The sequence below is a fragment of the Mesoplodon mirus genome (assembly GCF_964341445.2).
Source record: "Mesoplodon mirus genome assembly, chromosome: 3".
Classification (NCBI taxonomy): Eukaryota; Metazoa; Chordata; class Mammalia; order Artiodactyla; family Ziphiidae; genus Mesoplodon; species Mesoplodon mirus.
The window spans coordinates 43,649,650-43,677,210 of record NC_138978.1 but is presented as its reverse complement, the minus strand read 5'-3'; the positions used below and the strand labels follow the sequence as shown (position 1 = coordinate 43,677,210).

At 38.4% G+C, this 27,561-nt stretch overlaps 1 protein-coding gene across 1 annotated transcript in view; it reads left to right on the top strand.

The window, feature by feature from the left end:
* Positions 1–27,561, top strand: part of AGBL4 (AGBL carboxypeptidase 4) — a gene marked incomplete at both ends in the record, with an annotated part of 1,397,496 nt that overhangs the window by 1,042,644 nt on the left and 327,291 nt on the right. Inside the window, one exon of the mRNA XM_082613081.1 lies at positions 7,123–7,162. Coding sequence (XP_082469207.1) covers positions 7,123–7,162 — 40 coding nt within the window. The remainder of the gene's footprint in view (positions 1–7,122; positions 7,163–27,561) is intronic.

Genomic DNA, 27,561 nt, shown 5'->3' with positions numbered 1-27,561 from the left:
AGGGATTACTGACCCTCTTATTTAAATTATCTCCAGTCTATGCCATGAAAGACTGATTTTTCCCCTAATAGCTATCCTGCACAAAACAGAAAAAGCAAAACAGAACACATAATCAGTGACTGTTCTTTTCTACCACATAGAACCTCACACATCAAACCAGTCCCTGAGCTCCTGGAACACCACGTTCCTTTCTCATTCCGAGAAGTAATTGCAATGCAGTTCGTGATGAAAATGAAAGCCCCGTTTTTAACGGTAGCTTCATAATTACCCATCCAGATGAAGATGGCCAAATTCTCAGTGGTCTAATCCCTAGGTCACCAAGACAGAATCAGAGAGGGTTTTGAGAAAAATTATGGGTCCAATGTGTGTGTGTCTTTCGAGAGAGAAGGGGATAAAACTAAAGACCTTTTCTGATGATCAATTCTGTAGGAACTTCTCTAGTTCTCATCTTGATAACCAGTGATCGGCAGATCTTTGTTATCATCTGTTGGTCAGACACTGGGCTAGTCCCTGAGAGGAATGAAGTAATAATGGCACAGCCCTTGCCCTCAGGGAGATCACACAGCCAGTGGAAAGGATGGAGGAGTAAACAAGCCAGGGAGATGCAGTGTGATGGTGCTCTGATAGGGAGGGTCAGAGGGATAAGGACAAGATCCAGTCCAGCCATGGCAAGTCAAGAAAGCCTTTACAGAAGAGGTGGCATGAGAGTGGAGAGCTGAATAACAAGTAGGAATTAGCCAGGTAAATCTGGTTGGGTTGTCGTTCTAAGAGGGAACAACATGTGCAAAGACCTTGAGGTGAGGGCACAGCAAATTTGGGGAACTGGAAGTGGCTCATCATGGTTGGAGCTCAGAGTCTGAAGGAACAGGAGAAAAGAGGCAGGAGCTGGGTCACAGAAGTCCTCCAACAGCAGCTAAATGGTTAAACTTTATTCTGTAGGAGCCCTGGTGAGTTTTCAGATGTGATTCTAGAAAGTTCACTCCAGCTGCAGCAGCAGTTTGCAAGACTCGAAGCAGGGAGACCAGTTAAGATGCTGTTGTAAAAGGCTAGGTACCAGATGGTGAGAAGCCCAAAGTCTCAGCCTGAGGTGGGGCACAGCTAGAGAGGCACTCAGAAATCCTAGCTTCCAACCAGTGTGCTTCCCATTCTACCTATTGACACCTCCCACCCGACCCCCCTCACCTGTGAATGATTCTTCTTCTTTCTCTCAGCTTCTCTTTCCTGTTAGGCTCCTGGAGGTTGGTCTACACTCTTTTTATGAATGGGATACCTAATTGCCAACTAGCTTAAGTAACATGCCTAGGATAACAGCTCAAAGATGGTAGAGTCAGGATTCATATGTTTGTCTGTCTGATTTTGAGTTTGGAGCTCTTTCCACAAAATACTTTGTGTAACTGCAGGGAGGAGGGCTTCAGACATGAAGAAAAGAGTATCTTGCAGGTTGGATATTGCCTGGAAGAGTCTCCGCAGATTCAGAGGACTTTGTTTACATCACTAGGCTGCAGTAGCTGGGCTTTTCAAACTGTCTCCTGTGACAGAATAACCAAGTAGTTCTCTCTTGATGTCTTACTAACACCACCTTCCCCGAAAAAGGACTAGAAACAAAATCACAGCAACAAGAGTTGTCACATAACAATAAATGTATGTGACTTACATTCTTATACTTTAAAGACTCATCCTGAGACCAAAAAAAAAAAATAACATAATGCTGCACAAGATTAAAACATGCTTCATTTTTTATATATAAATATGACCTTGTTAAATAAACACAAGCAAGAAAGATGACAAAAAAAATACACCAAAACAATGCTAACTGTGCTTCTCTTTCAGTGGTGGGATTTCATTCATTTTTACTTTCTGTATTTTCTGGAAATTTGGAAAATGACAAAAATAAGCATGTGTTACTTTCATTATTACAAAAATTTTAAAGATAGATTCTTTAATGTTGGACAACAATAGTTTTCATTGAGAATAATTGAAATCACAAAACATCCAAAACTCCTAGATGAGGTTCCTAACTGACCCACCTTTCAGTACTTTTACCCTTGGGGCTGTCAACTGTGACCAGAGGTGAAGCAGTGTTGTATTAACAAAATAGCTTCCACTGGATGAACAGAGGAATATGGATGACTCTTGGAACAAAGATGCTGATAGACAGTTCCTTAAGCATCCACTACAGATGCTTCTGCCATCCTTGGTTGGCACCAAATTCAGAGATTGCTCCTATTGACCTTGGAAACTCCAGCCCCCATGGTCTTTATGGAGTCATGACTCTGCATCAACCACACATTGGTTAAACACAGAAATGGGTTTCCTCTGAATGTTTATGAGACACCACTCTTACCAGGGAAAGCTGGATGCAGTGTCATACACAGCCAGGAGTCCACACATTACCTCCTAACTGGCCCAACCCTGGTATACCCACACTCCGCCAGGAATCCATGGAATACCATACAGGCACACTTGGACACATTGCCCTCTGTGTAGGTTTAGAATTCCTTTATCTGAGGAGAAATGTTCCCCCCACTCCTCAAAACACACACACACACACACGGTACCACTACCACACATGTGAAGGGCCTGCTTTCCTGAGACTGTAGCTTATGGTTAGCTAATGGTTCAGCTGCTCAGCCCTCAGCCAGCAGGTCCTGTCAGCCAACCAAACCTGCTGCCTAGCTAGCTACCTTCATTTCCTCCAACTAGCATTGCATATTCTACCATCCAGGCAGTTAGGTAATATATCACCTCCATGTAAAAGGCCCTTATGTCTCTCAGTTGGTAACTAATTTAAATAATCTGGTAATTCTTTATGTCCACCATGCTCCCCTCTTATATAACTAGTTTTCTATTATTGGTCAAATTCCACAAATCATGTGCCCTATTGTAATAAATGCCAAACAGTTTCTGCTGGTGATCCTAAATGATTATACTAGGCACACCGTTTAGTAATGAAAATTTTCTCTTTCGTTTATTCCTTTTATTTCTTAAGGACTTTGAGTGAATTATTTGGATATTTTAGTATCTTAGGTTCAAACTGTTGTGATTCTTTTTTTTTTTAACATCTTTGTTGGAGTATAATTGCTTTACAATGGTGTGTTAGTTTCTGCTGTATAATAAAGTGAATCAGCTATACGTATACATATATTCCCATATCCCCTCCCTCTTGCGTCTCCCTCCCACCCTCACTATTGCACAGTGATTCTTGAATGTACACTTTTGTTTTTATTTGCATATAGAACATGCAGACTTTGTAATCCTATCTTAAGAGCTACAGGTTAAAACAGTAGTCTACACTTATCTGCTTGGGCCACTAGGTGGTGCACACATATGTCTGTGAACTGTAGGTTAAAGGGGTTTGTCACCAGGTTAGATTTAATTCATCACCACAGGAGTGATACAGACAGTAGGAGCTGTAGGAGTCCAGGAAAGACAGTGATCCTATGGGTGGGAGTAAAGGAAGGAAGGTCTCCAGAGGAGGTGGATAGATAATATTGCTGCTGAGATGGCAGGAGCAAAATCATAAAGGCAGGAATCCCCAAAGCCATGACCAGGGGAAGTCCTGTAGAGGAAGGGGCATGCTTACTTTCCATGCTGATGAATTCCTACCTAACAGGGTTGTTGCAGAGGGAATAATGGAATAGTTGAATCATTTGAACTAGATGGCATCAAGCATTCCTTTCAGCCTTTGTGCTGGGCAATGGAAATATAGAGATGAAATGGCATAGTCTTATCCTCAAGTAAAGACCACATGAGAGAAACAGAGAAGGAAACAGATAATTAAGACAGAGCATGAGGGGCTTCCCTGGTGGCGCAGTGGTTGAGAGTCCACCTGCCGATGCAGGGGACACGGGTTTGTGCCCCGGTCCGGGAAGATCCCACATGCCACGGAGCAGCTGGGCCCGTGAGCCATGGCCGCTGAGCCTGTGGGTCCGGAGCCTGTGCTCCGCAATGGGAGAGGCCACAACAGTGAGAGGCCCGTGTACCGCAAAAAAAAAAAAAAAAAAAAAAAAAAAGACAGAGCGTGATACAAAAGTTAGTTAGGTTTTACAAGATGCGTTGGAAGAACAAAGTGTGAAATATTCTGTTCTGAGGAAAGGAGAGAAGGGGGTTAGGTCTGGGAGCTGAGGTGCAGAGAAGACCTCATGGAGGTCTTGAGATGTGAGGAGGGAGCTCCATGAAGATCTCAGGAGATTAGTTAGAGAGACCAGCATGAGCAAAGGCACGGGGATTTGAAAGGATAATGTGCATTCCAGGAATGGTTCAGCTGAGTTTAGCAATGTTTACTGAGGGCTATTGTGTGCCATGGACTGAATAATAGATGTTTCCAGGCCCTTAAGATGCCCCTCAGCTAGTGAGGAAGACACACAAGCACTGAAAATTGCTGTGTGAGAGGTTAGCTTAAAATTTGTTCTTTTAAATTCTCAGCTCTGTCATTTAGCCCCCAGGGTCCTGGCTACAGGCGTGCACAGAGAACTCTACACCGGAAGGGGAGCCCACAAGCACAGTGTCTGGCTGCATTTGACTCAGAGTCACTGCCAGTATTTCGGTCTCACTCACTCATTTTAGAGGTATGAAGTTCAAGGCCAGAGACATAACAGTAAGTTTTCCAAAACCACAGAGAGGAGCTAAGACATACGGCCAGGTTTGTCTGTGTTCCTGTCAGGTTTTCTTCTCTTTTTTCTCTCCTGGACCCTGGACACAGAATCACCATTTAGAGATAGATCTGAATTAGGAAATAGACACTTTTCTGATAAATGGACCTCCTTCGCCAATGGCAATTGCCACTAAACCAAGCTTATGGAAAAATAGAAGGACACATTGTCTTCCTTCCTCGTGTATGAGGGAAGGGCCTAGCCTCACAGGCTGGCCTTGGCAAGGGCAGCGTGAGCCAATTGTCCCACTAGCCTGGTTCTGTGATTGGGAAAGAAGGCAGTCTGGCTCCAGCAGTCCTTCTAGCTTGCATATGTGGGTGTGTGTGTCTCATTTCAGCATGAGGATGTGTGCTCACAGTGGAGGTCAGTGACATCTTGGAGTTGCACTGTTGCTTGAAAATGTCAATTGGAATGAATTATGAGCTGGCAGTAAAACAGGGATGTGTGACTGAGAAGGCTATGAAAGGATACAGACCTGCTTTTAGGGCCCTGAAAAATCATTAAAGCAAGGGATAGAGAGATCTTAAAGAGGTTTTGACTGGGACAGATCAAATTGAAATGGAAGAGGAGGGGACCACAAGGGCCAGGAGATTTGAGACCAGGTCTTATAAGGAAAGGATGAAGGAACTGGGAATATTTAACCAGGAGAGAAGATGACACAGATCTTCTTCAGATCTCCAAACTTGTCATGGGCTGAAGCAGCTAGAAACAGGGATGATTTCATAAGGAAGCAGCTTTTAACCCTGCTCAAAGTAGAGCTATTTAGGGACATGGGTTCAATTGCTTGTCGGGGAACTAAAATCCCACATGCCGTGTGGCATGGCCAAAAAAAACAGAAAAAAAAATTTTTAACTGACAAAAAGTGAGTTCCCTGTCAGGCAAAGGGATAAAACAGAATCAGTTCATACAACTGGTGGGGACATTGCTGAGGGGATTCCTATACTGGTGGTAGGTCAGACTCAATGACCTTTGAGCTCTGGTACCAATAATTCTATGAAAAGGGGCAAGGCAGGTTTTATAAACCAAGGGTCATATGGTCTATAATAATAACAAAGCATCAGTACAGAAATAGCTCTTTTTATTAAGTACCTATTAAGTACCAGGCATCATGCTGAGTGATTTATTGTGCATTATCATATTTTGGACTTTCAAGCCAAGATTAGAACTGACTGAATTCTAATCCAGGCTCTCTCATTCAATGAAGATGTGGTCTTAGGCAGATCATTTCTCCTGTCTGAACCCCATGTCCCTCTGTTGTACATTACCACCCTGTAGGATTGCCAAGAGTGTAAGAAGAAATGACACATCAAAGTGCCTGGTACTGTGCCTGGCCTATATTCGGTACTCAAAAAATGTTGCTGCCTTCTCCTTTCTGCTTAAGCAGAATTTCAGGAAGCCATTCTAGGGGAGAGGCAAGATAAAGAGGGAAATGTAGGTGAGGTGAAATATGGCAAAGGACCCACTGGATGAAGTACCAGATAATCAGAAGCTCCTGCAATGTGTATCCTTGAAGCAGTGGTTCTCAAAGTGAAGTTTGTTAGGACCCCTTTTTAAGAAAAAAAAAATTACATATTAATGGAAATTGCTGTTAATGGAAAATCAAGTGTAGGAAAGAGACTGAGGTTGACTGAGGCTTAAGGAATCCTGACTTGTCTTTAAGAGATTTGCTTACGACTGCCCCATCCTCAGCCTACAATACCCTCTTCACCCTCAGGTTCCCATGACATCCATTTCAGGACTAGGCTTCTCCATAAGTATGGTGTGATAGGGGACGAGCCTACTGAGATATTGACCACCTCAGCCCTTGGGGCCAAGGCTAGTTGCCTCCAAACAAGAGCAACTTCATCTATATGGGCTAGTGCACCTGACAAATACTATTTTCTTTGAATGTTGTATGGTACAGAGAGATGAGGATTCAGTTAGAAAAGTAATGGTTTGATCATCAGCAATTGAAATTGTCATAGCATTGTTGAGCAGATTTAATAAATAAACCAGCCCCCAGGAGTATCTTGGTTAGAAAGGAGTATCAGGAGAGTGACAGTGACTTAAGGACCCAAGGCAAAGAGGGTTGCCAGGATATCCGACACTTAACCAGTATAGCCAGTGTGACCAAAGAGAAGTCTAAGGCTGCCTGGTACAGAGGAGTGAGCCATGGCTGGGAGTCTGGAAAGGAACTTTCTTTGTGGCTATAGGTAAGCCACATTCCTCTCAGGACTTCATTTTCCCTAAGTATAAGATAGGTTTGACTGGAAGGTCTCTAAGGCCCTTTCAGCTCTGACCAGAAAGGCTGTCCATTCCCCCTTGTCTCTAGGGTGCAAGGCCTCCCTGCAGAACTGTGATACCACGTCCTCCACAATACAACCTGCTCTGCGTGTCTGAACATCCCCTTTGCATGTTCACCCTGACCTGCTAAGCAACAAGTTTGGCTCTGGCTTGAATCAGTGCTCTCACAATGTGTTTTCTTTTGCAGCAACAGCGGCACCTAGACCTCCTGACGATAACCAGCCCTGGTGAGTAGGTGTGGCCATTCTGCTTGGGCTTTTCCCTTATTTCCCAGAGCGATGCCTGGTTGTCTATCCAAATGCAATTCCTGCCCTCCTCCTTTGGCTTCCTGAATGAACAGCAGAATTCTTGTGTCATGAATGATCCTTCTCCCCCATCCTCTACCCCACAGGCAGTTTCTTTTCTCTTCCCCAGCTCTGTGCTTCCTTGTCTTGACTCTGCAGATGGCAGGGTTGATACTGTGATGTTGCTGCATATTCCAGGGCCAGGTTCTCCCCAGATCACTCAGTGGATCCAAGTGTCAAGGAAGTGCCCTGGTCTCCTGAGAAATAAGTTTTAAAATCATGGGGAATGGGGAAACTGCCTGGTAGATGGCATGGAATGAAGGGAGGACAGTTAATGAGGAAAGGCCAGTCTGGGGAAGTGACCAGGTTTGGTCTCCTGTGACTCTTGTCACTCACCTTTAGGAAGGACAAGTCCCACAGCAAAGCTATGGCCCTGGGATTTAAAGCTCCTTTCCTTCCCCTCGGTCTGGCATATAGCCCAGAGAGAAGTTGAGCTGTTTAGTTTTACCAGAAGGTATTTTATTTCAATTTGGGAACTTGAGGCAAAACTGGCCAACAAGAGATGCTGTTCTCTCTTGGAATCCAAGGAGATGATGGTGCCAGCAGTGAGCATTCAGGAGTGGGTATGGTGGTCCATCCTCATTTATTGGTGATGTTCTAAATATTTAATGGCCCCGGTGGCCCTCTACTGTGCTGGGCATTAACACTTTGTTTACCGGACTGTGGGGGGATGGCATCCTGAGGAAGGGACTGGTGTGGGGGAGTGGTCACCTGGCAGGGTTGGGGAGCTCTAGGAGTGGCTAGTTACCAATAAATATGGAGGTATTTCAGTATTTTAGTAACCAATATAGCTGTGCCATGTCATCCTGCCTACCACCCAGCCTGTTGCTGTGGCCAGGGCCAATTGGCTCACAAGGAGATTGAGAAATTGTCCTTTGCAGGCACTATCTTAGCACAAAGGCTGGTTATCTGTCTATGTAACTGAGATATAAGACAATGACTGCAAATGTAATTTGGATCCACCCAGTTCAGGTGGCCTTACTACATTTACACCTGATAGATCTCTTTGAACTTGGGACTTCAGAAGAACAAAGATGAACTGGTTTGAAAATGTTCAATCTAACCCATAGAATGAACTGTGTTTAACAAGTATATAATTAACATATATAGAAATTCCAAATCATGGGCTAATATAATTAGAATGGCTCAGTTGTGTGACCTACCAATCCCTTCCCACTAAGGTGTTGGTAAGTGATTATCTTTGTCCCATCCAGTTAGTTGCTTTCCTTCATGATTGTTTTCTGTTCTGCTCCACAAATGCTGACCCAGATTGCCTGCTTTCACATCCCAGTCTCATCTAGTCACACCCTGATATGATGCTGACATATGAATTGGAGAGGTTTCTTGATCTGTCTTCAGTTGCTTTAGAAGGAGACTTTTAGACTCTGTTAACTGCATTTCTTTTGCACCAGCTCTTTCCGTTCCTAATTGCTACAGCACAAATTCAAGGAGAATAGTTGTGACTCTCAGTGCACTCTTTTTGGGCAAACGGTTAAGCACTGCCAGAGTTTGGAATGGTTTATAATTTTCCCTACTTTTAGATGAGAAAAGATTATTTTCTGGGTCAAAGCTTCTCAAAAGTCATGTTGCGTCACACGAGTATACAGTACTGCAAGTGGGCTACATTTGTGTGATATTGTAAGATATACACTTGTGATATATTGATCCACTCATCTCTCAGGGGTACAGGTAGGTCCCAGGATAACTGAGGCGCCAAGGTGGTAGCCTGTACTCCAGTGTACCAAATATTATCCATGTGTGTCATGACTTGGAAAGGTTAGGAAAGACCCTTAGGCTATGTATTACCTGAACAACTCTAGTCCATGTCAAAATCACTTCCCTCTTCTGTTACTGTCTCTCACTTTCAAAGTCATCTCCATTCCCCGCCTCGCCAGAAGCTGCTACAGCTAGCAAGGGGCATGCTACCTCTCTGGGGATGCCAGTGGGAGGTACTAGCTTGTTTGCGCTCGTCACCAGACCATCCTCAACACAGACCTGCAGTCTGATGCTACCACTCCTCATCAGCTAGGAGCCTTCAGAAATGCTGGCTGGGAATTTAGAAGCCTTAAAAATCTGTGTTATCTTCTTTAAACTCTTATTTTGTTCATCTTGAATAATTTTGAATTCACAGAAAAGAGCAGAGATAAAATGAAGAATAATTTTGAATTCACAGAAAAGAGCAGAGATCAAATGAAGAGTCATTTATTGCCCCCCTCACCACCAAACAGCTTGGCTTTATCATATCAACATTGTGCCATATATGCTACAGAGTCCCCTATTAAAAAAATTATAGATCTAGTTGAGACTTTTCTGTACTCCTAGCTGATTGCATCTCTCTCCCTTCACTCTGTAGGTAATCACTGTAATAAATTCAATGATTTTCTATATCTATATATCCAAAAATGTGACTGGTATAACTGGTATTGTTTTACAAATTCCTATAAGTGATATCACACTATAAATGTCATACTGAACTTTTCCCTTACTTTTTATACTGTAGAGATTCATTAATAGAATACATGTAGCTCTGGTTCAATCATTTTAACTGCTATGTAGTATTCCACTTATGATTACATCACAATTTCTTTTTCTATTTCATTGATCATAATTTACGTTATTTCCAGTTTTTTGCAATTTTAAGTAATACAACTTGGAGCATTTTGTGCATAAGTCTGAGAATTTATCTAGAGCATATAACTAGGAGAAGAATTACTGATTACATGCATCTTCAAATTTACTGTATAATGGCCAGTTGTTTTCTAAAGTAGTTGAACAAATTTATACTTCAAAGTATAAGAACAGCAAAGTGTAATAGTTTCCATTTCTCTGAATCCTCCACATTTGGAATCATCAGACATAAATTTTTACCAGTCATCATGATAAATGTAAAATGTTATCCCATTGTTTTATAATATGTGTTTCCCTGATTACTGGTGGGTTTTAATATCTTTTCATATGTTTATTGACTGCTTTGCTTTCTTCTGTGAACTGACTTTTCATATCATTTGTCAATTTTCTCTTGGGTTGTTTTTTATTGATTTTTAATTCTTTGTTATTGTGCATGTTGATACTTTGTCACTTAACATTCATTGCAAATATCTTACCCCAGATCGTGACTTGTGGTTTTTGATTCATGATGTATTTTGATTTATGGAAGTTTTTTTTTAATTTTAGTGTAGTTGAATGTATGAATATTGCTTTATGAGCTTTGCTTTTATGACTTATTTAAGAAATCCTTCCCTACCTGAATATCATATTCTCCTGTATTCTAAAAATTGTCAAGTTTTACATCACACTTGGGTATTTATCTCATTTAGGACTGATCATTGTGTATGATATGAGCTGGGGATTTAATTTGTTGTTTACCTATGGATAACCCATTATCTCAGTATCATTCAACTAGTTCATTCTTTCTTCCACATATTAGCAACTACACATCATGATGATGATGATGATGATGATGATGATGAAGAGCCAATTGACTTTTCCTACACAGCTTATAAATTTTTGTGTTCTCCTGTTTATTGCATCTCAAGATTTTCCTGTTACCTTATTAAAGTAGACCCCTTAATAGCTGTTTTAGTGAGAGTCCATGAGAAACTATCTTAATCTATATATGTTCTTATTTTGACTTATCTTTGGGATGATAGTTTGGCTATGTATAAATTCTAGCTTGAGGAGGACTTCCCTCCATTCTTTGAACTTTTTTTTTTTCATTTTTTTCTGACATCCACAGTTGCTAATAAGAAGTCTGCCATTATTTGTTTATGGTAACTTATCTTTTCTTGGGTAGGTATAAAGATTTTCCTTTTGATATTCATGCTCTGCTTTTTCATTTTAGTGTGTCTGGATGTGAATTTATTTCTGTTTACCCTGCTTGGTACTCTGAGTAAGTAGTCTTTCTACCTGAGAGTCTATGTCTTTCTTTAATTCTGAGAAATTATTGGCAAATTATCCCTTCAAAGGTTGCTTTTTCTTCATTCCTTTGACTCTCTTCTTCAATAATTTCTATTAGATGAATGTTGGAGTCTCTCAAGTGGCCCTCCATGATTTTTTACTAATTTTTCATGATTTTTAGCATTTAATTTTACTGCACTGATTCTGAGTTCCCCACAAGTAACTTGAATTCATAAATTCACTTTTTGACCATATCTAGTCTGGATTATTTTCCTGTCTTTTTCAATATTTCAGTGATTATTTTTAATTTCCAAGATTTCTAATTTTGTTCATATCCACCTGCTCTTGTTTTATTTCTGTCTGTTCTGTTTCATAATTTCTTATTCTGTTTTAACATTTTCATTTGTTTCTTTGAACATCTTCAATATGCTTATTTTAAAATCTTTGTTCTATAAAGTAAGTTTCATCTGGAGTGAATTCAAGTTATAACTGTTGATTTTGTTTAGTATCATTTTTAGCATTTAATTTCTTCATGTATTTTGAAATTTTACTTTGTAATATCACTTTGGGAAGGAAGTTTTCTGTTACTCTCTCTCCCCACCACCACCCCTCCCCCCAACCCCTGCAAACTCCCACTCTGCTCACATATCCCTATATGGTGGATTTTGCAGTTGACTCTACCCATATTTTCAGTATAGGACCTGGTAAATATTGGAGATATGGAGAACCAGTGACAAAAAGTCAGCAGGATAGTATAACATTGCTTCTGTTCCCTTTGTCTATATTCCTTGCCTCTCTAGGCCTACAGCACACAGGAGTTCTCTCCCAGAAAGTTCTGCAGCAGACTTTTTTTTTCCTAGGCTTCTTTCATGACAGGGGAGCCCCACCCTAGATCCTTGTTCTAAGCAGAAGAGCTTGTCTCTGATCCTCATCTCCTATAGAGCACTTTTAGGAGGCTCATAGGAGTCCAACTTTCAGCTGCTACTGCCTGCTGCTATATCCAGATCTCAACAAACAAGTAGCCTCAGGAGCATGTATCCTTTTGCATTTCTGTACTTTTCAGCTTCATGGAGATATGTCTCTTGCAATGGAGCCCAACTATATATTTTCATTTCTTTTTTTCATATATTATTCAATATTACTATTTGATGGGAATGAATGGGTTTATTGAACCATGAACTTATTTAGTCACTTGGCCTAGAAGTCCAACTATAGTTTTTTTTCTTACTTTTTGGAAAGTTTGTTCTCCTATAACCTCTTCAGCAGAAGGGAGGCAGTATGAAGAAATATTTTTCTCCTATCCAAGTAAGACTTTTATCACCAGATTGATGAAAGAGACTGTTATTTTTTGGGACTTCCCTGGTGGTCCAGTGAATAAGACTCCATGCTCACAATGCAGGGGGCCCAGGTTTGATCCCTGGTTGGGGAACTAGATCCCGCATGCATCCCTCAACTAAGAGTCTGCATGCCATGGCTAAGCATCCGCATGCCACAACTAAGAAGTCTGCATGTCACAACTAAAGATCCCGCATACTGCAATGAAGATCCCTCATGCTGTGACTAAGACCCAGTGCAGCCAAAATAAATAATAAATAAATAAATATTTTTTAAAAAGAGAGACAGTTACTTTTTGCACGTGTATATACAAATATATATGTAATTTAAAAAAATAAAATCATAATGATCCTATATAAACTATATAGGAATATAATGTGAACATTTTTTCAATATTATTAAATATTCTCAGAGGGACTTTTATATAGCTGAAAAGCATTCTATATTAAATTTATCTATTATTGTATATTAAATTGTCCCTGATGATTTAATTATAAATAATACCACAATGAACATTCTTGTATAAAGATTTTTGTGTGCATCTTTAATTATTTCTTTAGGAAAAATTCCTAGAATGAGAATTACTAAGAAAAGTTATACATAGTTCACTAATCATGACAGACTAAGTTACACCAAAGTAATAATGACATCAAAATTACAGAGACTTAAAAAATAAAGGTTTATTTTTTACTTTTGGTACATGTCTCTCATGGTTTGGAGTCGGTTCTGCTCTACTTCATCTTTACTCTGGCACTCAGGCTGACCAAGCATCCTTTATTTGGAACATTGCTCTGTGTCTTAGTTTGAGTTCCCTAAGAAGCAGAACTTGAGACAAAGATTTTAATGCAAGTAGTTTATTTGGGAGGTGATCCCAGAGACCTTGGCGGGAGGTGGGGAAGTGATATAAGAAAATAAAGAAAGCTAAGAAAGATTCGTTATCAAGCAAGCTACCACTGACGGCAAGTGGAATTTAATCCTACAGGGAAACCCTGGAAGTCAGTGTGGAAAATAAGCCTCAGAGTTATCCCTTAGGGGCAAAGGAGTGGGAGTGAGGGTGGGGGTGTTAATTCTCTGACACTTCCAATCTGCTCAATGTATGGACATAGCAGATTCCTGTGGCCCAAGAAAGCCCTCAGGAGAGGTTTGCAGATGTCGGCAATTGGAAAGTATTCAATATGTGCAGAAATAATAAGTGCCAGGAGAATATGTGAGGTTGCAGAAAAGTGCTGACAGCACCTGCCATATGGGTAATCATGGCAGAGGGAAAAGGGAGAGATGGTGAACCATGTACCTTCTCTTAGACATTTTTAGAAGGGGTCACTTTTGCCCAGATTTCCTATATCAAAGCAAGTCATATGACCACTTCTAATTCAACAAGGTAGAGATACAGAATCTTCCTACAGGGAAGGGCACTGCATTGAGGAGTTTGAATATTTGGCAATGATGATTATACCTTTTCACACTTCTAGAAAGATTTTATGTTCCCACCATCAAGTTAAAAGTGTCGGTCATAGCATTTAAAAAAATAACAGCTTTATTGAGATATAATTCATATGCAGTAAAATTCATCCTTTAAAGTACACCATTTAGTGGTTTTCAGTACATTCACAGAATTGTACAATCATAACCACTAATTCCAGAACATTATTATTACTCCAAAAAGGAACTCTGTACCCATTCACAGTCACCCCCCATTTTTGCCTTCCCCTAGGCCCTGGCAACCACTAATTTACTTTCTATCTCTATGGATTTGCCTATTCTAGACATCTCATATAAATGGAATTGTACAGTATGTGGCCTTTTGTGACCAGATTTTTTTCACTTAGCATAGTGTTTTCAAGGTTCATCCATATTATAGAATGTATCAGTACTTCATTCCTTTTTATTGCCAAATAATATTCCATTGTATGGATATATCACAACTTGCTTACCCATTCATCTAGTGATGAACATTTCAGTTGTTTACATTTTTGGCTACTGTAAATAATGCCGCCATAGACATTTGCGAGCAAGTAAAAACTATGTTTTTCATTCTCTTGGACATATTCCTAGGAATGGAATGGCTGGATCATTTGGTAAATGTTAAGGTAAACATTTTGAGAAACTGCCACTGTTTTCTAAAGTAGCTGTGCCATTTTGCATTCTCATCAGCAATGTAAGATATTTCTAATTTCTCTGCATCCTCTCTTATTATCTATCTTTTGATTATAGTCATCCTAGTGGGTGTAAAGTGGTATCTCACAGTAGTTTTGGTTTGCATTTTCCTAAAGACTTATGATGTTGAACATATTTTCACGTGCTTATTGGCCATTTGTATATCTTCTTTGGAGAAATGTTTAGTCAAGTTATTTTCCCTTACTCATTTAAATTAGGTTATAGTTTGTTTTTTTATTGTTGAGTTGTAAGAGTTTTTAAATGTATACTCTGAGTACAGATACATGATTTGCAAATATGTTTTCCTGTTCTGTGGGTTGTCTTTTCACTTGCTTGATGTTCTTTAAAGCCAATTTTTTTTTTATTTTGATGAAAGTTCAATTTATCTATTTCGTTGCTCTTGTTGCTTATACTTTTGGTATCATATCCAAGAAAACATTGCCTAATGTCACAAAGATTTACTCCTATGAGTTAATTTTTATATGATATAAGACTCCAATTTGTCTCCTTTGCATGTGATTGTCCAGTTTTGCTAGCACCATTTGTTGAAAAAAAAAAACAAACTGTTCTTTCCCCTGTTGATTTATCTTGGCACCCTTGTCAAATGGTCATTAACCTTTTGATGGTATAGACTGAAAGTACAGCATTTAGGAAGCATCTAAATGTTGGCACTCAGTGCCAGAACTGTGTTAGGCGCTCTACATGTATTTTTCATATAATTCTCCCCACTGTCCCATAAGGCAGGCATCATCTTTCCTGACTTGCAGATGAGAAAGGAAGATGCTGCTCGATTAGAATTGCCCACATAAATACAGTTAATAAGTGAGTGATGGAGTCAGTATTCAAATACAGATCTGTCTGATCCTAAATCCTTTACCTTTTCTACTGCTACATATAAATATTACTTCATGTGTGATATTGGCCCACAGAGTCTTCTTTCTCAGACAGAATTAAAGCTGACCTACTTTGCTGGTGATAAGGAAAGCGTGAAATGTTGGGGACATCATAGTCATGGGGCTTTTCCACTAACTAGGCTGCATTCTGAAGAGACAATTGATTTCCTTAAAATATCACAGAAACTTCCAGAAAAAAATCACAGCTAGATTTGTTCCTGATTGCAAATATCCACACAAAAAAAATTTATCCCCTCTTAACCTTGTTAAAACAATACCTATGTTAAATGGTGACTGAACCTGCTGACCATTACATGACAACTTTGGGCTTTGTCTCCAGTTAAAGTCCCACATGATGTACATGTAGCCCCTCTGAAGACTAAAGGAACAAGAGAGGCCAAACTAGCCATTATTCCTGCTTCATGGACATTTTTAGAGCCAGCAAAGCCTATGGAGCCAGTCCAGAGGGGCCAGGACCAGATGTGAAGCCAAGCCAGGGTACTCCCGACCTCACGGCCAGAAAGTTAGCAGCACAGTGAACACACACAGAGAAGATGGTTCAAAAAATGCATGCACATCATTAAAACAACTTTAAAGAGATCTTTAAAGGAGATAAACAAATTACTCCTAGTCCCACAGCCTTAGCACAATAAAAAACCTAATTCTATTTATACATTTTTCCCTTTCAGTTCTTGCCTATATGCAGAAACATATTTACATAATTGCAATCACAGTAAGTTTTTATGTACATCTTTTTTCACTTAATGTTATTTCATAAACAATCTTCATGTTTCTATGTAGTTTGCATATTTACCATCTTTTTATAATAACTTTCTCTATTAAAAAATTGCACATGCCCATAGTATAAATTTTGAAAAACACAGATAAGTTAAAAAGATGAAATATTAGTTATCTCCCATAGGCAATCACTGTTTAATATTTTAATACATTTACTTCTTTGCCTTTTTTTCTATGCATGTATAATTTTGTTTTACATAGTTGAGATCATATAGAATATAAAATTTTATCCTGATTTTTCACTTAATATTACAACAGAAATATTTTCCCATGCCAATGATGTTGGATATTTAACTTGATTTTAGTTTTTCCATCTTATGAATAATTTATCAACCTTTGTGTATATAGCTGTGTCTACCTTTTAGGTTATTGTCTTAAGATAAATTACTAGGGATGGAATTACTAGATCCATGAGCATGTTATGAGCATTTTAAAGGCACACTTATTCTTAAAAGCTCTACTCTCTTCCATCTTTTAAGCGTAGCCTGGTTTACAAAAATACACGTCTTATTGTTGTGCATTTGTGTTATTTCCAGATGTTTTTCTCTTATAAATGACTCTACCATAAAATTATTTGTGGAAAAAGCTTTTACTTCTTTTGCATAAGTTTTTTTATCTGGCTATTTTCAAAGTAGAATTGCTGGGCCAAAGAGCATTAATATGTTTAAGGAATTATTAAGTCTTACTGCCAACTCATTTTCCAGAAAGGTTGTATCAGTTTACATTCCCACTTCCAGCCAGAGAATAGGAACTAGGCTTAACAGATACAGAGCAGGATCCAGCCTTACCTGGGAGTCAACTTTCAACAGTAGTCAAAGTATGGAACCAGGTAGGCCTGGGTTCCAATCTTGATTCTCCCACTTCTTGGCTCCAAGCTCTTAAGAAAATTATTTAACTACTTTGCTGCTTAGTTTTTCATTAAATATGGATGGTTACACCTACTTCAAAGGAGTGAAATGAAGATTAAGTGAGGTAATCATGGCAGTAAAGCCCCTAGCATATTATTAATATTAGCATGAAAATGCTATACACACTAGAGGCCAGAACAGCTTTATTGATCAAACCAGGCCTTTATAATGCGGTTTGAGAGAAAGAGGAAAGCTTATCTGGCCTTAGCTGGGAGGACATTTGTTCTTTTGGTTCTCATTGGTTCAGAGAGTAGAGCACTAAACCCACAGGCTAAAGGTCTACAACAGTGTTAGGCTGTCTCTGCACTGCTAAAATGTATGTAGGCAAGTGTGATACACCCTGGCCTGAAGCAGTGCAATTACAATCGCCCCAGTCTAGCCAGGAGATAGAATAAGAAATTAGTAATTTATACATCTGAGTTGTCATTTCCTTCATGGGAATGGCGGGGAAGGGGAGAACCGATTTTCTCTCATTAGTCATTATATTAGGTGTCCATGGGAGCACTGTATTTAAAAGTCTTTCCCAAAGAAGTAACCATTATTTTTATTTATTTATTATTATTATTTTACATTTTCAGAGAAGTTTTGGAGAAATTACCGAAACATTTTAATACCAAGGATAATTGTTATTTCTCTCTTTTCTCTCATTCTCTCTTTTTTTAACCTGTATGTGGGGGGGGGGGGCGAGAACTTTTTTAAAATTGTATTTATTTATTTATTTTTACATATACATGTATCTATTCTTTTTCAAATTCTTTTAGGTTGTTACAGAATATTGAGCAGAGTTCCCTGTGCTATACAGTAGGTTCTTGTTGGTGATCCATTTTAATTTTAAAAAAATTGTACTGCTGTTTACTATATATTTTTTTATTTATTTATGTTTTTAATTTTTGGCCACACCATGTGCAGCACGTGGGATCTTAGTTCCCTGACCAGGGATCGAACCCACACCCCCTGTATTGGAAGGTGCACTCGGACAACTGAGGAAGTCCCTGGTTATCCATTTTAAATATAGCAGTGTGTACCTGTCAATCCCAAACTCCCTGATTATCCCTCCCCTCCCCACACTTCCCCCGGGTAGTCATAAGTTCATTCTCTAAGTCTATGAGTCTGTTTCTGTTTTGTAAATAAGTTCATTTGTATCATTTTTTTTAGATTTCACATGTAAGCAATATCATGAAATATTTCTCTTTCTCTGTCTGACTTCCTTCACTCAGTATGACAATCTCTTAGTCCATCCATGTTGCTGCAAATGGCATTATTTCATTATTTTTAACGGATGAGTAATATTCCATTGTATATATGTACCACATCTTCTTTATCCATTCTTCTGTCAAAGGACATTTAGGTTGCTTCCATGTCTTGGCTATTGTAAACAACGCTATAATGAACATTGGACTGCATGTATCCTTTCAGACCATGTATTTCTCTGGGTATATGCCCAGGAGTGGGATTGCAGGATCAAATGGTAGTTCCATTTTTAGTTTCTTAAGGAACCTCCATACTGTTCTCCATAGTGGCTGCACCAATTTATCTTCCCTTGTGTGGTAAGAACTTTTAAGATCTACCCTCCTAGCAACTGTCAAGTATGCAGTATGGTATTGTTAACTATAGTCACGATGTTGTACATTAGATCTCCAGAACTTATTCATCTTATAACTGGAAGTGTGAACCCTTTGACCACCATCACCTATATCCTCCACCCTCTAGCCCCTAACAACCACTAATCTACTCCCTGTTTCTATGAGTTTGGTGTTTTAGATCCCACATGTGAAATCCTACAGTATTTGTCTTTCTCTGTCTGACTTATTTCACTGAGTGTAATGCTATGAAGCCTCATCTGTGCTGTCAGAAATGACAGGATTTCACTCTTTTATGGCTGAAATATATGTATATTGCATTTTGGACACTTAGATTGTTTCCACATCTTGGCTATTGTAAATAATGCTACAATGAACATGTGGATGCAGATAGATTTTTGAGACAATGATTTCATTTCCTTTAGATATATAACCAGAAGTGGAATTGCTGGACCATATGGTAGTTCTGCTTTTAATTTTTTGAGGAACTTCTATACTGTTTTTCAGAGTGACTGTACCAATTTACATTCCCACTAACAGTACACAAATCCTTGCCAGCAATTATAATATCTTTTTGATAATAGCCATTCTAACAAATGTAAGGTGATACCTCACTGTGGTTTTGATTTGCATTTCTCTGGTGATAAGTGATGTTGAGTGACTTTTCCTGTTCTTTGGCCATATGTGTGTCTTTTTGGAAAAATGGCTGTTCAGGTCCTCTGCCCATTTTAACTCACTTTTTCTTGTTGTTTTCTTTGTTTCATTTTTGTTGTTGTTTGTTTTCGCTATTAAGTTGTATGAGTCCTTTCTTATATATTTTGAATATTAACCCTTTATCAGATATATGGTTTGCAAATATTTTCTCCCATTCCATAGGTTGTCCTCTCATTTTGTTGATTATTTCTTTTGCTGTGCAGAAACTTTATACTTTGACGTAGTCTCATTTGTTTATCTTTGTTTTGTTGCTTCTGCTTTTGGTGTCATATCCAAAAAGATCATTGCCAAGACCAATGACAAAGAGATTTTCCCCTATGTTTTCTTCTGGGACTTGTACAGTTTCAGATCTTACATTTAAGTCCTTAATCCATTTCAAGTTAATTGTTGTGAGTAATGTAAGATAGGAGTTCAATTTCACTCTTTTACAAATTCATATGAATATCCAGTTTTACCAACACCATTTATTGATTAGACTATCTTTTCTACATTGTGTATTCCTGACTCCCTTGTCAAATATTAGTTGACTGTATATGCATGGGTTTATTTCTGAACTCTTTATTCTGTTCCATTGGTCTATGTGTGACTAATAGTGACTACGGAGATTGAAGTATTTTATGCTAATACCATGCTATTTTGATTACTATAGCTCTGTAGTAGATTTTGACATCAGGAAGTGTGATGCCTCCAGCTTTCTTCTTTCTCAAGATTGCTTTTTTGGTTCCTACAAATTTTAGGAATTTAAAAAATTCCTATAAAAAATACAGATTGGAATTTTGATAGGGATTGCATTGAATCTATAGGTGGCTTTGGATAGTATGGACATTTTAAAAATATTAATTATTCCAATCCATGAACATGGGATATATTTCCATTTATTTGTATCTTCTTCAATTACTTTCATCAATGTCTTAAGGTTTCCAGCATTAAAGATCTTTCATCTCCTTAGTTACATTTATGCCTAGATAACTGCACCACCAGAGGGAAGACAGCAGAAGCAAGAAGAACTACAATCCTGCAGCCTGTGGAACAAAAAACACATTCACAGAAAGACAGACAAGATGAAAAGGCAGAGGGCTATGTACCAGATGAAGGAACGAGATAAAACCCCAGAAAAACAATCAAATAAAGTGGAGATAGGCAACCTTCCAGAAAAAGAATGCAGAATAATGATAGTGAAGATGATCCAGGACCTCAGAAAAAGAATGGAGGCAAAGAGCGAGAAGATGCAAGAAATGTTTAACAAAGACCTAGAAGAATTTAAGAACAAATAAACAGAAATGAACAATATAATAACTGAAATGAAAACTACACTAGAAGGAATCAATAGCAGAATAACTGAGGCAGAAGAACAGATAAGTGACCTGGAAGACAGAATGGTGGAATTCACTGCTGTGGAACAGAATAAAGAAAAAAAGAATGAAAAGAAATGAAGCCGGACTAAGAGACCTCTGGGACAACATTAAGTGTATCAACATTCGCATCATAGGGGTCCCAGAAGGAGAAGAGAGAGAGAAAGGACCTGAGAAAATATTTGAAGAGATTATAGTCGAAAACTTCCTTAACATGGGAAAGGAAATAGCCACCCAAGTCCAGGAAGTGCAGAGGGTCCCATACAGGATAAACCCAAGGAGAAACATGCTGAGACACATAGTAATCAAATTGGCAAAAATTAAAGGCAAAGAAAAATTATTGAAACCAGCAAGGGAAAAACAACAAATAACATACAAGGGAACTCCCATACAGTTAACAGTTGATTTCGCAGCAGAAACTCTAAAAGCCAGAAGGGAGTGTTAGGACATATTTAAAGTGATGAAAGGGAAGAACCTATAACCAAGGTTACTCTACCCAGCAAGGATCTCATTCAGATTCAATGGAGAAATCAAAAGCTTCACAGACAAGCAAAAGCTAAGAGAATTCAGCACCACCAAACCAACTCTGCAACAAATGCCAAAGGAACTTCTCTAAATGGGAAACACAAGAGGAGAAAAGGACCTACAAAAACAAACCCAAAACAATTAAGAAAATGGTAATAGGAACATACATATAGATAATTACCTTAAGCGTGAATGGATTAAATGCTCCAACCAAAAGACACAGGCTCGCTGAATGGATACAAAAACAAGACCCATATATATGCTGTCTACAAGAGACCCACTTCAGACCTAGGGACACATACAGACTGAAAGTGAGGGGATGGAAAAAGATATTCCATGCAAATGGAAATCAAAAGAAAGCTGGAATAACAATACTCATGTCAGATAAAATAGACTTAAAAATAAAGAACGTTACAAGAGACAAGGAAGGATACTACATAATGATCAAGAGATCAATCCAAGAAGAAGATATAACAATTATAAATATATATGCACCCAACATAGGAGCACCTCAATACATAAGGCTACTGCTAACAGCTATAAAAGAGGAAATTGACAGTAACACAATAATAGTGGGGGACTTTAACACCTCACTTACACCAATGGACAGATCATCCAAACAGAAAATTACTAAGGAAACACAAGCTTTAAATGACACAATAGACCAGATAGATTTAATTGATATTTATAGGACATTCCATCCAGAAACAGCAGATTACACTTTCTTCTCAAGTGCGCATGGAACATTCTCCAGGATAGATCACATCTTGGGTCACAAATCAAGCCTCAGTAAACTTAAGAAATTTGAAATCATATCAAGCATCTTTTCTGACCAAAACGCTATGAGATTAGAAAAGAATTACATGCAAAAAAACGTAAAAAACACAAACACATGGAGGCTAAACAATACGTTAACCTAGGGAGACAAAAGACCTGTATGTAGAAAACTATAAGACACTGCTGAAGAAATTAAAGATGATACAAACAGCTGGAGAGATATACCATGTTCTTGGATTGGAAGAAGCACTATTGTGAAAGTGACTATACTACCCAAAGCAATCTACATATTCAATGCATCCCTATCCAATTACCAATGGCATTTTTTTGAACAGAAGTAGAACAAAAAATCTTAAAATTTGTATGGAGACACAAAAGACCCCGAATAGCCAAAGCAGTCTTGAGGGAAAAAAATGGAGCTGGAGGAATCAGACTCCCTGACTACAAACTATAATACATAGCTACAGTAATTAAGAGAATATGGTACTGGCACAACAAGAGAGATATAGATCAATGGAACAGGATAGAAAGCCCAGAGATAAACACGTGCACCTATGGTCAGCTAATCTATGACAAAGGAGGCAAGGCTATGCAATGGAGAAAAGACAGTCTCTTCAATAAGTGGTGCTGGGAAAACTGGACAGCTACCTGTAAAAAAATGAATTTAGAACACTCCCTAACACCATACACAAAAACAAACTCAAAATGGATTAGAGACACAAATGTAAGACCGGACACTATAAAACTCTTAGAGGAAAACATAGGAAGAACCCTCTTTGACATAAATCACAGCAAGATCTTTTTTGATCCACCTCCTAGAGTAATGGAAATAAAAACAAATATGAACCAATGGGACCTAATGAAACTTAAAAGCTTCTGCAAAGCAAAGGAAACTACAAACAAGATGAAAAGACAACCCTCAGAATGGGAGAAAATATTTGCAAACAAATCAACGGACAAAGGATTAATCTCCAAAATATATAAACAGCTCATGCAGCTCAACATCAAAAAAACAAACAACCCAATCCAAAAATGGGCAGAAGACCTAAATCGATATTTCTCCAAAGAAGACATACAGATGGCCAAGAAGCACATGAAAAGGTGCTCAGCATCACTAATTTTTAGAGAAATGCAAGTCAAAACTACAATGAGGCATCACCTCACACCAGTTAGAATGGGCATCATCAGAAAATCTACAAACAACAAATGCTGGAGAGGGTGTGAAGAAAATGGAACCCTCTTGCACTGTTGATGGGAATGTAAATTGCTACAACCACTATATAGAACAGTATGGAGGTTCCTTAAAAAACTAAAAATAGAATTACCATATGACCCAGCAATCCCACTACTGAGCATATACCCAGAGAAAAACATGATTCAAAAAGACACATGCACCCCAATGTTCATTGCAGCACTATTTACAATAGCCAGGTCATGGAAGCAACCTAAATGCCCATCTATAGATGAATGGATAAAGAAGATGTGGTACATATATTCAATAGAATATTACTCAGCCATAAAAAAGGGTGAAATTGGGTCATTTTTAGAGACTGGGATGAATCTAGAGACTGTCATACAGAGTGAAGTAAGTCAGAAAGAGAAAAACAAATATCGTATATTAACGCATATATGTGGAACCTAGGAAAATGGTACAGATGAACCAGTTTGCAGGTCAGAAATTGAGACACAGATGTAGAGAACAAACGTATGGACATCAGGGGGTGAAAGCAGCAGTGGGTGGGGGGATGGTGGTGTGATGAATTGGGAGATTGGGATTGACATATATACACTGATATGTATAAAATGGATAAGAACCCGCTGTATAAAAAATAAAATAAAATTCAAAAAAAAAGGAATTGGAGACATGAGTGAGTTGCACTTGTTAACTTACCTCAAGCAGACAGGCCACTGTAAAAAAAAAAATTATTCCTTAGTATTTTATTGGTTTTGATGCTATTGCAAATAGAATTGTTTTCTTTATTTCTCTTTAGATAGTTTGTTGTTAGTATATAGAAATACAATGCAACTGATTTTTGTATGTTACTTTTGTATCCTGCAACTGTACTGAATTAGTTCTAAACCATTTTTTGGTGGAAGCTTTAGGGTTTTCTATGCATCAGATCATGTTATATGCAAAGAGAGACAATTTTACTTCTTCCTTTACAATTTATATGCCTTTGATGTCTTTTTCTTATTAATTGTTCTGGCTAGGACTTCCAATACTATATTGAATAGGTGTGATGAGAATAGGCACCCTTGTTTTGTTCCTGATCTTAGAGAAAAAGTTTTAAACCTTTCACTGTTGAGTAAGATGCTAGCTGAGGGTTTGTCATATATGGATTTATTATGTTATATTCCTTTTTTCCCAATTTTTTGAAAGCTTTTATCATTAAAGGATGTTGAATCTTATAAACACTTTTTCTGCATCTATTGAGAGGATCATAAGATTTATCCTTTCTATTAATGGAGTGTATCATTAATTGAGTCATATGTTGAACCATCCTGCACCCCAGAGGTAAATTCCACTTGATCATGGTGCATGATCCTTTTAATGTGCTGTTGAATTTTGTTTGCTAGTTTTTTGTTGGGAATTTTTGCATTTATATTCATCGAGGATATTGGCTTGTAGTTTTCTTTTCTTGTAACGTCCTTACCTGGCTTGATATGAGGGTAATGCTGACCTCATAAAATGAGTTTGGGAGTGTTCCCTCCTCTTCAGTTTTTTGGAAGAGGTTGAGAAGGATTAGCATTAATTCCTCTTTAAATGTTTGGTAGAACTCGTCTGTGAAACTGTCTGATCCTGGCTGTTCTTTGCTGGGAGATTTTATATTATTGCTTCAATCTCTATAGTCATTATTAGTCTGTTTAGATTTTTTGTTTCTTCCTGATTCATTATTGGTAGGTTGTATGTTTCTAGGAATTTATCCATTTTTTTCTAGGTTATCTAATTTGTTGGCAATAATTGTTTATAGTAAGAAATATCTTAATCTGCTCCAGATGAACACAGAAGCAGGCATATGCTCTCTGCATTTTTTATTCATTTATTTATTTGTTTATTGTGCATGTGTGCAACATCAGGGTGTAAGTAGAAGAGCAAGAGATTTGTAGTACATACATACATGGTGTGTTCAAAACCTACATCTTCCACTAACAGTTTGACTTTGGGAAGGTCTAGTAGCGTTTTTGTGCTTTGCTTTCATTTTGCCGTCTTTAAAAGAGCAGGATGATGATAACACTTCTTAGAATTTTGTGAAGATTAGATATAATATGTGTAAAGTGGCTAGAATAGTAAAGTGCATGACCCATAGTAGATTTTAAATAAATAGTTGTTATTGTGATTGCATTGCTTTGTGACAGATTACCCCAAAGCTTGGCAGTCTCAAACAACAAGGAATGTTTATTATTCACACAGTCTGTGTGGGTCATGACTCTAGTAGCGGCTGGGATAGGTGGGTTTGGCTCAGGATCTCTCATGAGGTTGCAGTGAAGATGTCAGCCAAGGCTCTAGTTATCTGAAGGCTTGAGTGGGGCTAGAAGATCATCTTTCAAGGTAACTCACTCACATGGATGGCAAGTTGGTGCTGTTTTTTGCCAAGAGACTCAGTTTCTTGCCACATAAGCTTCTCTATAGGGTTGCTTGAGTATGCTCACAATATGGCAACCGATTTCCTTCAGAGTGACTAATCCAATAGACAGATGGTAGAAGCTGCAATGTTTTTTTATGGGATAGCCTAGGAAGTTATACCTCATCATTCTATAATATCCTATTAATTACATAGTTCAGCCTATTCACTGTGGGAAGAGACTATACCAGGGCATGAATACTAGGAAGAAGTGAGAATCATTCAGGCCCACCTTGGAGACTGACTACCAAAATGCTAATGATGATGATTATGATTTTCAATACTATAACTCTGGTTCCTTTCAGACCCACTTCCCTTTTCTCATTCCTCCAAGGATTCTCCCCATACTCCCAAGGTATGTGAGTAATGGCTTGTCTTTTTGAGATTGGCAGGGGTTTCTGAGAAAAGTATTAAGAATTGTCTAGCTGCTGTTTCTTTCACAAATAAACAGCTGCATTTGTCCATCTGTGTCTTTCTATATAACATAGACTTAAACTATAAGGGCCTTTGCCTTGGCCACAAAAGTGAGAAATATTTTTGGTTCAATGGACTAAGAAAAGTAAGATCTCTCATTTAGGAAAAGAAGGTTGTGTACCTCAATATCCAATTCCCAATTTATATCAAAGCCCTCTGCACTCTTGGTAAATGGGTGGTGGGCTGCCACTGAGTTGAGGCAAGGTGTGATCCAAGTACATGTACTCGAAATGCCTAGAGACTAAGGACACAGTGACATGTCATAGAGGGTGGTGCATATCTTTCATTCTCTGGTCTAAAACATTATCAGGGACAGAGATGAGGGTAGGCTTGAAGAATGTGGAAGTTTTCCCTTAACAAGATTTACTGACCTGCCATTACCAGTGCTTACTCAGCACTATTGGAACAGAAAAATAAAGTGTTACTATAACAAAAAAAAAAAAAGAAAGAAAGAAAGAAAAGAAAGAGAGAGAGAGGGAGAAGGAAAGAAAAAGAAAGAAATTCTAGTAGCATACAACAAAAATTTTGAGATTAGCTGGACCCGGGTTCAAATCTCATCTCTACCATTTACTCTTTAATGATTTTAGACAAAATGCAACCTCTCAGATGTTCAGCTCTTTCATTCCTAAGATGGGGCTGATAATATTGACCTCAAAGTGTTGTTGTATTAGATGAGATAATGTGTCTGGCATAAATTAAGTCCTTCTTTGAGGATGATCACGCCAGATAACTTTTTTTTTCTTACTAACTTAGCGCCCGCCTATTAGGTTATTCTCTGAAATGCCAGAAAAGTCTGTCTTTGGCGCTTGCAGTACAGTTTCCTCCCCTCCAGATGATGGTTGAATCACTGTCTTATAAACCAGATACACTTCTCTCCAGAAACTGAAAAATAAATAAATAAATAAATAAAGGGAACTCAGCCCAGCCCAGCTGAATTTCATTCTTGGATGGATGGCTGGATGTCCTTCAGAAGGTTTCCCTTCTGGTAAAGATTATTGGGAGACTGGTTTGTTGAAGAGTTTTTAATCACAATGATGAAAGGAGAATTGGTGGTTTTCAGGTGCTTTTTGGGGAAACAAACCTTGCATTTTCCACACCAATTGTAATTAAATTTGTGAGGTGGGCTCAGTTCCAGCCTTAGACAGTGCATTTGGGAAGCATCTAGTATCACTACACTCTCCTCTCTTAAAGACCAGGACCTGATGACTAACTGCCTCCCATGCTCTGGCCTCTGCCCGTGTTTTATTCCCTA